At 43.8% G+C, this 12,142-nt stretch overlaps 1 protein-coding gene across 1 annotated transcript; it reads right to left on the bottom strand.

Moving 5' to 3' along the window:
- Positions 1-7,510: 7,510 nt before the first annotated feature.
- Positions 7,511-11,191, bottom strand: LOC143542669 (glycolate oxidase 1). Its single transcript, XM_077035210.1, has 10 exons — positions 11,094-11,191; positions 10,820-10,973; positions 10,616-10,740; positions 10,447-10,493; positions 9,608-9,685; positions 8,980-9,171; positions 8,835-8,897; positions 8,298-8,367; positions 8,002-8,207; positions 7,511-7,808 (listed from the first exon to the last, which is right to left on the bottom strand). Exons 2-10 carry the CDS (start codon positions 10,957-10,959, stop codon positions 7,617-7,619), a joined length of 1,113 nt encoding a protein of 370 aa, XP_076891325.1. The 5' UTR covers positions 10,960-10,973; positions 11,094-11,191; the 3' UTR covers positions 7,511-7,616.
- Between the last annotated feature and the right edge of the window lie 951 nt (positions 11,192-12,142).

The raw sequence follows: 12,142 nt of genomic DNA, 5'->3' as shown, positions 1-12,142 counted from the left end.
TTTGACACCTCGTCCGGCTTGCAGCATCGGTTAGGCGGAAGGGATAACGTACAGTCAAACAAGAACTCCAGATGGACGCCGCTCACCAAAAGCGTCACCTAGATATTCGCTACTGAGGAGCTCCCATGGCCAAAGCCTCAAATAATCCGACATCGTCACAATGTTGATCGGAGCAAATACTGTGACTTTCACAGGACAAAAGGCCACAACACCGAAGAATGCATAGACGTAAAGGACATGGTCGAAGCATTTGTCAGAGATGGGACGCTCGCGCACCTCGTGGCGCAATGAACGCTGAGCAGGCTGATGCGTGTAGAACCCCAGCTGGGGAAAACACGAATAAAAATTCCAGCTTCAATGTGGAGACTACATGCTGCGTAAAGAACGAGATCCCGAACCAGGTGCGTATCGGCTCGATGACACTCCCATCCCAACAACATGGAAGGGAGCTCAATTACACAGTTTGCATGTAGATCAATTCCAAATTTGTAAAGAAAAGGCCAAGAGCCACTTCTAATGGAAATGATTCTCCTTAGAACATCGACGCTGATGATTTTACATTTATACTTTATGAACTATCAACACTGATGCCGGTTTTCACCGCATACATAAGTGTGAAAGTCGTTGCATGGGGAAGGCGGCAAAACCCGCATAAACCCAAAAAACGGCAAACCTTCACGCAGGTCAGTTGAAGGGGAAAAGTTCAGTCATCCCAATAAATGAAAGTGCCGGTCTATCCGCATGAATCATAGAGGAAACTGAACACTAACCTATTAACAACCGCGCGTCGAACGGTTAAATTATTCAACACGGATATGTCGGTTTTCACCGCATAATTACGTGGAAAATCGTTGCGTGGGGAAGGCGGCAAAACCCGCATAAACCCAAAAAACGGCAAACCTTCACGCAGGTCAGTTGAAGGGGAAAAGTTCAGTCATCCTACTAAATGAAAGTGCCGGTCTATCCGCATGAATCATGAGAGGGAACTGAACACTAACCTATTGACAACCGCGCGTCGAACGGTTAACTTATTCAAAACAGAATTTCTAACTAAAGGATGAGGAAAACCTACACGCAGGTCAGATATAGGTAAAGTTTAGCCATCCTACTAAGTGCAAGTGACGGTCCTACCCGCACAATCACGAAAGAGGAAGCAAAACTTCAACCTATTATCTACCACGTTCAAAGGTTAACTTATCCTAAACACTTAGAAATTTCAAAAAAGGATGAGGAAAACCTACACGCATGTCAGATATAGGTAAAGTTTAGCCATCCTACTAAGTGCAAGTGACGGTCCTACCCGCACAATCACGAAAGAGGAAGCAAAACTTCAACCTATTATCTACCACGTTCAAAGGTTAAATTATTCTAAACACTTGGAAAATTGCTAATTTAAACTAAAGTATGCAAGTCATATAACGTTTACAAAGCAAGGAATCCAATGAAAGTAGCGGTCTTACCCGCACAAAGATTTATATTTCACAATGATTCATTACAAGAATGGCCGGGTAACTACCCGCCTACAAGAAAGTAAATTTATACAAGCTAAATCTATCCTAGTAGTGGGAAGGGATCTTCAGGATCAGGCTTCAGGGCCACTTCCACTTGGACCAGCACCGTCAGAGCGTGGCAGTTCAAGGAGAGCTTTAAGGATAGCTAGCCCATCATCAGCAGCAGCAACTTGATTCACCTTCTCCACCACCGGATGCGGGAAGGCGGCGTATTGATTCACTGCTTGGTCGTAAACAGCTTCAGTATCAACATTGTACAAAGGGAAGTTGGAAGGCGGGATGCCTTTCTCAACGAACCCTAGACCAAGCAGGAAGCCGGCATTTTCCCCATCCTCGTGAGAAGCGTTGAGGGCTGCGCTCATAGCATCGTCATAAGTCGTCTCTGAGAAGACCCGATGCACAACCTACAAGAAAATATACAAGTATCAGAACCTTTTCTATTTACAAAGAAAAGCGTAAAGAAATGAAAAGCATACCTGAGACAACGCTTCTCGAAGAAGCCATTCCTTGGCAACCAGAGCTTCTTGGAGGGCAGCTTGAGCTTCGTTACGGGCGCGTTCGGCTTCACTCTTGTTGAGGTTGGCAAGCAACACTTCTTTAGCCGCAGCCTCTTCGACGCCCTTTAGCTTCCGCTCAGTATGGTCAAGCACCCCCCTCTGGTCCAAGATCTCCTGGAGCTTTTTGGCGTCTTCCATCGCCAAGGCATCATGAGCCTGCAGGAGAGCATCTAATTTGGCTTTAAGCTCTTCATTCTCCACGATTAGAGGCTCAGCAACAGCTTCAGCCTTGGTGGCCCTCTCGGTTGCGTTCCTTGTAGTTTCCTTAGCCAGCCGAAGCTGTTCATTAACAGCTTGGGCAGCCTTGGAACGGGCCTCGAGCCGGGCCTGAACTTCAACCTCGAGGGCCTTTAAGTCCTTCTCCTTTTCCGCAGCAGCTGCGGTAAGCCTTTGGTTCTCCTCCCGGACAGCCCGCGCCTGAGCCACTTCTTTAATGCGAGCTGCTTTCAACTTGTCGTTTTCACGACAAAGCAGCTCGACGCGCGGCTGCATCCGGGCCAGGAGAACCCGAAGCTCATTGCTTAGCCTACCCTCTTGGTAGTTAGCCATGGCTTCCCCCAACGCACCACTAGGAGCAGCGTGACGAGCCCACTCCACGCACTCTACAGGGGTGCGAAGGGTTGTTCCTCGGCGAATGTTCCATCGTGGAACATACACTTCATTGGAATCCGACACTGCAAAAAACATAAAGCAGTTAGGAAAAGATGATAAAAAAAATATATATAAAATGGGCCAAAAGAACCCTACGCACCTGTAGGGTCAATAACAGGCCGATAGCCGCCAAACCCATCACCTGAACCCAACGGAAATCCATCCAAGAGGTCAGGCAGAAGGGAAGGAGGCAGAAGTTGGCGATAAGCTCCATGCATACCTGAAGGTTCGGCCGTCGTTGGCGATGACGGAGGCATGGTAGAAGCCGCCGCGGTCGCCGCCGCGGAATCCGCGGCAAAAGTAACCGCCGGCTCGGTGAAAGATGAGGTAAAAACAGCACTCACAGCCGGCGGTGACGTCATCACAGCTGGAACAGTCGGCTCAAAGGAGTGAGCAACTGAACCAGCGGAAGCAGGCGCAGGCGCCTGGGTCGTCGCCTCAGGTAGGCTGACCAAGCCTACCGTCATTGGCGGAGAGGTACTCCTCTGCGCTCCACCCTGGAATGCGTCAACATCCACGCCTGCGTAAAGAAGATAAGTATTAATGATGGAAAACTATCAAGTTAAAAGATAAAGGAAGTTTGTACTTACGGGTTTTCTTGAGCCTAAAGGTACGGAGAGGCGGGGACGAACCCGATGGAGCCGGCCTCTTTGCGCCGCTCACCGTCGTCTTCTTGGGCTCTCCGGATGTGACAGTCGCAGCCTCCGGAGCGGTGGTCTTATCACCACCGGGATTCCCCGCCACCTCTTCGCTCTCGGTCTCCGAATCAGACCGAGGCGCCGGATCGGCAGTGGAGGCCACCTTCTCCTTCCCCTTCCCGCCGGCAGCCTTCTTCTTCCGCACCAACGGAGGACCATCTGCGGATTCCTCATCAGAACATACGATTAAAGGAATTCCAGCAGGGGTTTCAACATTGAGGGGTCGAGGGTCGAATAGCGCCTTACCTGGCCGCCTGGCGCTAAGGATCTCGTGGCCTAGCGGATAGACCTCCACGAACCGATCCGCCGTTTGTTCTAGGATGGGCAACTCGTTCTCGTCTAGAGCGCGAGTACCCATCCGAGCGGGACCGTCAGCCTCCCTCGGGTTTAGGAGCGACTGCAAGTCGTTCCCCTCTGAAATAAACAGGAAAAAAGTTAGAAGAGATTCTAAAGCAACAAAAAGAAACAAAGCATACCGTAAGGAACAGAGTTCGAACCGTATTCGAGGACGATTGGGATCTTATGCGCATCCGCATCCTTCCACACCCGGCTCATCCCCAGCATCACCATCCCGGACTCCGCAAACCGGTAAACCGGAGATTGGACTCGGGATATCTTCGAAAACCATTCCGCCTCCTCGTAGTTGGAGGCGTGAAGGCTGGGAAGTGCTTGCCCGTTCTTAAATTTCATGGCAAGGGGGATGGCGCGAGCGGAGATGAAGAAGAACTCTCGCTTCCACGAGCGAAGACTGCGCTCGGTTGCGCAAATCTTCAAACCCTTAATCCGGGTTATCAACGTGTACCACCCCTGGATGCACCTCCAAGTGTAGAAGGTCATCAGGCGGTCAACATAGGGCTCAATGCCCAGAATCCGGCACACCCACTCGAAGTGCCGAATCTTGGAAATCGCCATCGGGTGCACCTCGGTCAGGTGCACACCGTGCCTCTCAAGGACACGGTAAACAAACTTTGTCAATGGGAACCTAAGATTCCCATAAACAAAGAATGCAGCAAAACCCCGATCTTGCCTCTGGGGGCATCATACACCGTCTGGTGGGGTTCAGGAAACTCAGGCTCGAGAGACTCGAGCATGAACTTCCTGATGATGTACTGATACAGATCGCCAGGCAGAGCACACTGGCACTCGCCAGCAGTACTCTTGTCATCGGCTGTAGATTCGAGATCACGAGACGACATCTTGCAAAAAGAAAGAAGAAAACGATTTCAAGAGAATACTCGACTGAAAGATGAGTATTCGCCGGAAATTGTTCTTAAGATGAAGAGAAGAGTGAAAGTGTGGATTACAAAGAACCCTCTCCCCCTTTATATACTAATCGCAATTAATGCGATGCATTTAATGCGGAAGAGAGAGAAATCGAAGGTGCAATGAAACTATGACACGTGGCAAAGAGCAAGCTGGCAACAGCTTTTGACAGGACGCATACCATTAATTTCGCGGCCACGCGCCCGAAAAATCGCGCCCACGCGCCTGAAAAAGCGTCTGGAATGACCATGTACTGTCACGTCACCATAACTTCCTGCACGTCCTGACACAGTCAGAAGAAACCGTCGCACGACGTTTCAGAGGTTTGGACTGTTCTTATCCTTTCACCAACTCTTCGAATTTCAAAATTCAAAAAGATTCAAAGTAAGCGGGAAAATACCCCTTACCTTGGCAACCAAGTAGCCGTAAGACGGGTGCGGGTACAGTGTTAAGGCAAAACCCTTCACATACCTAGCACCCGCAGGGAATTGAAGCCAAGAATAACTTGGCAACCAAGTAACCATAAGACGGGTGCGGGTACAGTGTAAAGGCAAAACCCTTCACATACCTAGCACCCGCAGGGAATTGAAGCCAAGAATAACTTGGCAACCAAGTAACCGTAAGACGGATGCGGGTACAGTGTCAAGGCAAAACCCTTCACATACCTAGCACCCGCAGGGAATTGAAGCCAAGAATAACTTGGCAACCAAGTAACCGTAAGACGGATGCGGGTACAGTGTTAAGGCAAAACCCTTCACATACCTAGCACCCGCAGGGAATTGAAGCCAAGAATACCCCGGCAACAAAGTAACTATAAGACGGGTGCGGGTACAGTGTTAAGGCAAAACCCTTCACATACCTAGCACCCGCAGGGAATTGACGCCAGGAGTACCTTGGAAGTAAAGTAACCGTAAGACGAGCGCGGGTACAGTGTTAAGGCAAAACCCTTCACATACCTAGCGCTTCGCAGGGAATTGAAACCAAGAAGGATCTTCTGGGCAATGCTTGCGGAAACGGAAATAACATCCCCGCATAGCGGGAACGTCGAGAACTACATTGTTTGAGGCTCCAGGATGGAATTGGTGGTTTTAACATAATTGATCACTATGTTCAAAACTACCAAAACCTCAGGGAGAATCCACACAAGTGGGACTCAACGCTCCTGACTTGCGAGGAGGTTACAGCCTACCCGCATCATACCCAAAGATCAAGCAGGAAACTCGGGAATTTCTGCAAGTGAAAAGGACTTCCGCGGGAAGAATCCCCATGGAAAACCTTAAAAAAACCCTTTTCAAAACCCTTTGCTTAAGTCCAAAAGTTCACCTCACTTTATTAAACACTCATGAGAAGAACATTGGACTGGGGGGACTTGAAGAGGTAGGTCCCAGCAGAGCCCAGTTGGACCCGCAAGACTCACCTTGAAAAGGGACGTCTGCGCAGAAACCAACTGGATCCGCAGGACCAACCATGCTCAGAGACGTGACGTCCTTACGCGCAGTATGCAAGCTGTTCCCGCAGGAAATGCCTCCCAATGGTGAAGGACTCCGCCTGTTCCCGCAGCTTCGGATACAAGCCATCAGGGAAGGCCACCCGCGCAGCAAGGCTACACGCACAAGGCACTTAGCTCTCAATCACTCAGTGTCACCTGAAGGAATGAGCAAAGCCGGGAACAATCCCGCACAAGGGCGGGAGGGGGAATACTCCCGCCCAAATAAGCCAGTCCGTACGATACGGGAAGATCTTCTGTACTGTACCTGACGAGGTATGGGCAAAAGATCTTACTAAAGATACGACAGCTTATTGACACAGTATGGCGAGCAGCATGCTCCTGTACTGCATGTCACTATTAGCCGCTGCCTACTCACCAACTCCTGTCATACCACGTGCATAGCCGGCAGTTGGTGGAAAAGGAACAGTACACAGTAGGCCTGGTCACTATCAGCCGCTGCCTACCCACCAACTACTAGCAGGGCACGTGCGTAGGCCACTGTTGGTTGAACAGGAATACTATTCAGTAGGCCACACCTCCTTGGAAACCTACCTTCGGCTATAAATACCACAAATGGTATGACCATCTCATCTCATCATATCTTATCATATTATACCTGATATCTGCTCTAGCAATCTCTTAATATACATTTATATTTAAAGAGCAATCTAGTCTGATTCTCACGCCGGAGGGTGGTCACAAGGAGGAACCCCCCCCCCCCTTCTCAGTGACAAGCTCACGGTGTCTGTTTTGCAGGTTATCAGAAGAACCATCTTTACCGGGTCTAACCCCTCGTGGGAAACAGCTATCTAACCCCCAGGTTACCCGTAATCTGCCCGGGGTCCGGTTAGTGTTTCTTCACACTATATATTTGGTATGCTCTATCATCTAACTAGCTTCTAAATCTAACCGATTGACAACCAAGTCTAAAAACCTATAAACTTCTTATGATCATTGTATGCTCTACTCGATCATGTGTTGCAACACTAATTTAGATTACCAAAATCCTTCTTGGCAAACTTTCCAAGTTCTTATTATAAAATGCAAGTCACGTTTACATTAAGCGTGACTGGATAAAGTTCATCTAACGTTTAGTAGGGCTGGGGAAAGGTTCTCTCCCTGTATACACGGGCTAAGATAGGTTCTCAATTGCCATATGTACACACCCTAAATGGCTTCCCCACATTTTTTTGCACTTTAATTAAGTTAGTGTAACTTCACTTATAACGCCTTTTAGATACCTATAAAAAGTATCTAATTAACCATAGATATGTAAATAAAGCAATGGACAATATTTAAGAATTATACATCCATACAACTTAGCATTCAGTTCCGAAGCGGGCATTATACAAGGAAACAATATGAGTTTTGCAACCGTAACGCAAGGACTATACCTTATATTTTGCCATTAAAAGACGAGTTATTTGCAACGGTATCATGTTTTTGCTTATAAGCGTGGTCCAGGGAGAGCTCGAGGTTTGTCCCACTCGGTCACAATGTGGTCACGAGTAATCTCTCTGAGTGAGGTGCAACCACTTAGTGCCATGGTTAGCTCGAATTCATCACGTAACATCTGGAGTACTTTTCTCACTCCAGCTTCTCCTTCAGCCGCCAGTGAAAACACCACGGGTCGCCCGATCTGAAAATTGCACAGCATCGTTAGAGATTAAAGATTGTAAGATGTTTTAGAAATTTTTAGATAATATTCACTTTGACATATCATTTGACTAAAGATGCTTACTTTTGCAAACACTATGGTGTTTTATATGCATTATCTTAAGAAAAGTCTACTTGAGGGGCAAAAACAATACTTGAGATGTTTAGTTACTTACAAATATGCCAGAAGCTCCAAGAGCAAGTGCCTTGAAAACATCAGTTCCACGGCGGACACCACCGTCCAGGAACACCGGTATACGGCCTTGTGTGGCTTTCACGACCTCTTCCAAAGCACTGATCGTAGCCGGAACGTAATCCAGCTGGCGGGCTCCATGGTTCGAGACAATAATGCCCGCTGCTCCAGCTTGAATAGCTAGCCTTGCTGTACATTGATCAGCATTCTAAGCATTAGCTTAAGGAATTCAAAAAACAAATGTAAAGCATAATCACAAGGGTTTATGATTGTTCTTACTGTCCTCAGCAGTGATCACACCCTTAACGAGGATTGGCATTGAGGTAATGGTTTGTAGCCACTTCACATCCTGCAAGAACACACGAGCTACAAACGTTAATAACCAGAGGCACGTGGGGTACAAACGAACCAAGCTCCTAGTGAGCTACTCGAGGCTGTCTCGCAAGAAGCTTGAGTCAACCTGGGGCTTAAACAAGTTCTAGCTAAGCTCTTTTACTAAACGAGTAGTACTTCAAGCTCGAGCTTCACTTATCGAGCTCAAGTAGACTCACGAGGGTAAACAAGTCTATTTTTTATATAATTTTTATTTAATCTAATAAATATGTATTTACATAATAATTATTCTATATATAATTTTTACTAAAGAATATATATAAACTAATAAATAAATAATCAAGCCGAGCTTTAAAAATTGCTCACTAGCCAAGCTTGAGATATTGTAAACCAAACAAATGAGCTCAAGCCTAGGCAATCTTAGGCTAACTTGGCTCGTTTACACCCTAGCGTGATGGAGAATTAATTTTCATAGAAATATACCTTCCAGCTCAGGGTGCGGTCGATCTGACCAGCAACATAAGAAGCTAACCCAGAATCATTAGCCTGCATTGCAAAGTTAGAAATTAGAAAACAAACATAAACATGTAAGAGTCTCATAATATGTAGTTAGTTTAATTGGACTTACTTCATCCATCTTGCCAAGGTCCAAACCCTCAAAGTTCTTCAATGTCAAGAATGGTGGTAATGTGAACCTGTTTTTGATGTCAGCTTCACGGCGCCCGAGCCTAGGTGTATCAACAGTAAGAGCAATAGCCTTGAAACCAGCTCTTTCGGCTCTTCGCACAAGTTGAGCAACCACATTCCTGTCCTTGTATACCTGATATCAGGATTAACAACACGTTAATTTGTATATTAAGAACGACAAAGGTTGAAAATTTAGGTTGAGCATATAGGTTGGTTTCGTTATGGCATAAAACCAAATATGTATAGACTTAACTAACCAATCGGTTTCAGTTAAGTGGTTCGGTTAATAAATCGAATATTATATCGAGACATGAAGACAAGGTGTCAATAGTTCAATCACTATGTCATTTATAAAAATTATACAAAACCTTTTCTACATATATTGTTTATAAAAAAGTTTAAAATAGAAAAGTTGGTTTTAATGTCATTTTTCCAAAAACCGAACATAAAAGTCGATTATAGAAAAGATCATATAACCGAACCATGAATTTATTATTAATCTATTAGTAATTTCGATTTGATTTTTTGGGTTATTTGATTTTTGTCCTAGAAATAGTAGTTTTACTCACATAAAGCTGGAAGAAACGGATTCCTGGTCCAGTTGAAGCAACCTCCTCAACACTTGATGTTGCCCATGAAGACAAGGTCTAGAAAGTGGACAATTAAAGAATTAGGCATTAGCACGTGCACATATACTTCCCTGATATAAAGCTTAGCCCAAATGGTCCCGGGCGGCCCAATAATTTCATGTTAGTCTTATTATTTGATCAAAAGCAGGCCCAAACCAAGTTGTAGTACGGGTTATGCCCAGTCACTTGGATACATCAATTTTCTGGTTTTAGCATATTATTAAATCTTATCTAAAATCAGATTATTTTCAGATGTAAACTTGTATAACATTTGTGCTCTTTAAACTAATTAACCCTGTTTAAAAAGAAACTACTTTATGTGATGATGAATATAAAATTTTCGAAATTTACAAATATAGATTCAATAAAAAAAGTTTAATTACATTAAGATTGAAATAGTAATAACAATAAAATATACTCAAATTAGATTTTTAATACTTCAAACTATAATTATAATTCATTTGTAGATAATAATTATTTGTGACAATTTAACCAATAACACTATGAATTTTCCTCTTCGGTTGTCAAAACTCAAAAGCAGTCGTAATAATTATAAATTTACACTTGAAACATGAATATGTGTGAGTGAAATAGGCAAACGTATTTTCCACAGGCGTAAAATATTTCAAGTGGGGAAAAAATGATTAGGAAAGTGAAAGTTTCCTATGTTACCAGTTAAAATTGTCAATGGTCATAGTTTACTTTGATTTAATTAATAAATATAAGCAAAAACTAGGACTACTTCTTGCCACTGCCATATAAAACTATAAAATACGAACCATAATAGTTCCAGCTGCAGATGCAGCTCTTGCGGTTGCATATTCACCTTCATTCAAAACAAAGAAACAATATTAGTAGGAAAACTAAAACAACATAAACCTCCATGTTCTAATTAACATGCATCTTTGTTTCAAAAACTTTAACAACACTAAACACATGTTTAATTACCATCAGGGTGAGCCATCTTCTGCATGGCTGTTGGAGCAATCATAATCGGCATCGATATCTTGAATCCCAGAATTGTGGTAGTCATGTCTATCTTGCTCACATCAATAAGAATCCGCGGCCTAAACCTGTTTCACCAATAAAAACAACCATTGTCAGTGTGCATGTGCGCGCGCATGTAAATAATTAATACAAAACCGAGCTTACAATATTCTTGAAAAAGCATTTCGGTTCTCTTCAAGAGTCCACTGATCCTCAGCACCGGACGCATAGTAATCGTAGACCATCTTTGGCAACTTCTCCTTGGCAATAGCCTGATACTCGGTGACATTCGTGACCTCGGCCATTTCTCTCAACTACCCTAGTAACAAAATCTTGATCAAGCTTTATATACTAGAAATAATAGAATTTAAGCATACCCAATGAAGAAATAATTGAATTAAGATAGAAATTATAAATCTTTTGATGACCATACACTAACCTTTTGGGGACTTGGGTGTGCTTGGTTGGAGTGAGTTAGATAACAAATAAACATAGGCAACAAATATGAAATTATTATTGGAAATAAAAGACAAAGACATATGGATAGAGTGATAGAAATTAGACAAGAGTGTGTACCCAAAAAATCTAGAAAAATAAAAAAATAAAAAATCAAGAAATATGGATGAAGGAGATGAGTAATATGAGGTGAGAAATGGAAACTAATCCGATTGAAGGGAAAGGTGAGTGGCAATTGGGTGGCTCTCATCCACTTGGTTTACTGTGTGTCTCACAATTTTTCTTCATTATCATCTTAATATTAGTTATTCAAGATTATTGATACCATGTCACATTGTCATGTACTGTTGGAATAAAGTTACCTTCTCTTTCTCTCTCTAAAAGTCACCATCTTTCTTTCTTTGTGTAACCAAGTCTATAGCTAACAGGATAACGATTGGTATTAACAAAATATTGAATGCTATATGTTTATACATATAGAGTTAATCCTAATGTACGATAATAAATCTTTGTGTGTCTTGAACGGGGGGTAGACGAAGATTTTAACTTGTGCGAAAATCGCTAAACATGGATGATTGTAACCCCTTGCTGAAGATGTAAACGTATTGAGAGTTTGATGAAACATGAATACGCAACAATTGCAAGCGCCACTTTTCTTGAACAAAATGAATGTCAACATAATATGTTCTGTGTTTTGATGTTGCACGACACTAATATTATCATAGTAGATAATAGATGAGCGAATTGAAGTAAATGATAACAAACCAGAAGAAGTAAATTGAATATTCAACGATTTGTTTTTCAAAATAGAAAATTTGATGCAGTAAAAATGGTTTCTAGGGGAGAGAGAGAGTGATAGGGGCTATCAGTTTTTGTCGAGTGAGTTGGATAAGTAGCTAGTGTTTTGCCATTTGAAATGGCGCATGTGGAACATTTTTGGTGTGATCCCCCATTTGAAATGACAAACGTCTTCTGGGCATCCGTCGTTTCAAATGGCAAGTGTGACCAGTACATGCCAGATTTGACAACTCC

This window comes from Bidens hawaiensis, unplaced genomic scaffold (assembly GCF_021521415.1).
Source record: "Bidens hawaiensis isolate Kalapana, Puna unplaced genomic scaffold, B.hawaiensis_p1.1 tig00012953_1, whole genome shotgun sequence".
NCBI lineage: Eukaryota > Viridiplantae > Streptophyta > Magnoliopsida > Asterales > Asteraceae > Bidens > Bidens hawaiensis.
The sequence above is the reverse complement of the archived record's forward strand: the minus strand, read 5'-3'. Positions and strand labels throughout refer to the sequence as shown.

Bases quoted from the DNA above. Each gene is read 5' to 3' on its own strand.
- LOC143542669 (XM_077035210.1), bottom strand. From the start codon at position 10,959: ATGGCCGAGGTCACGAATGTCACCGAGTATCAGGCTATTGCCAAGGAG. The intron at 10,494-10,615 runs GTAATTAAACAT...TTTTGAATGAAG, and splicing joins GAAGATGGCTCACCCTGATG to GTGAATATGCAACCGCAAGA. The intron at 9,686-10,446 runs GTTCGTATTTTA...TCCACTTTCTAG, and splicing joins CTGCAGCTGGAACTATTATG to ACCTTGTCTTCATGGGCAAC.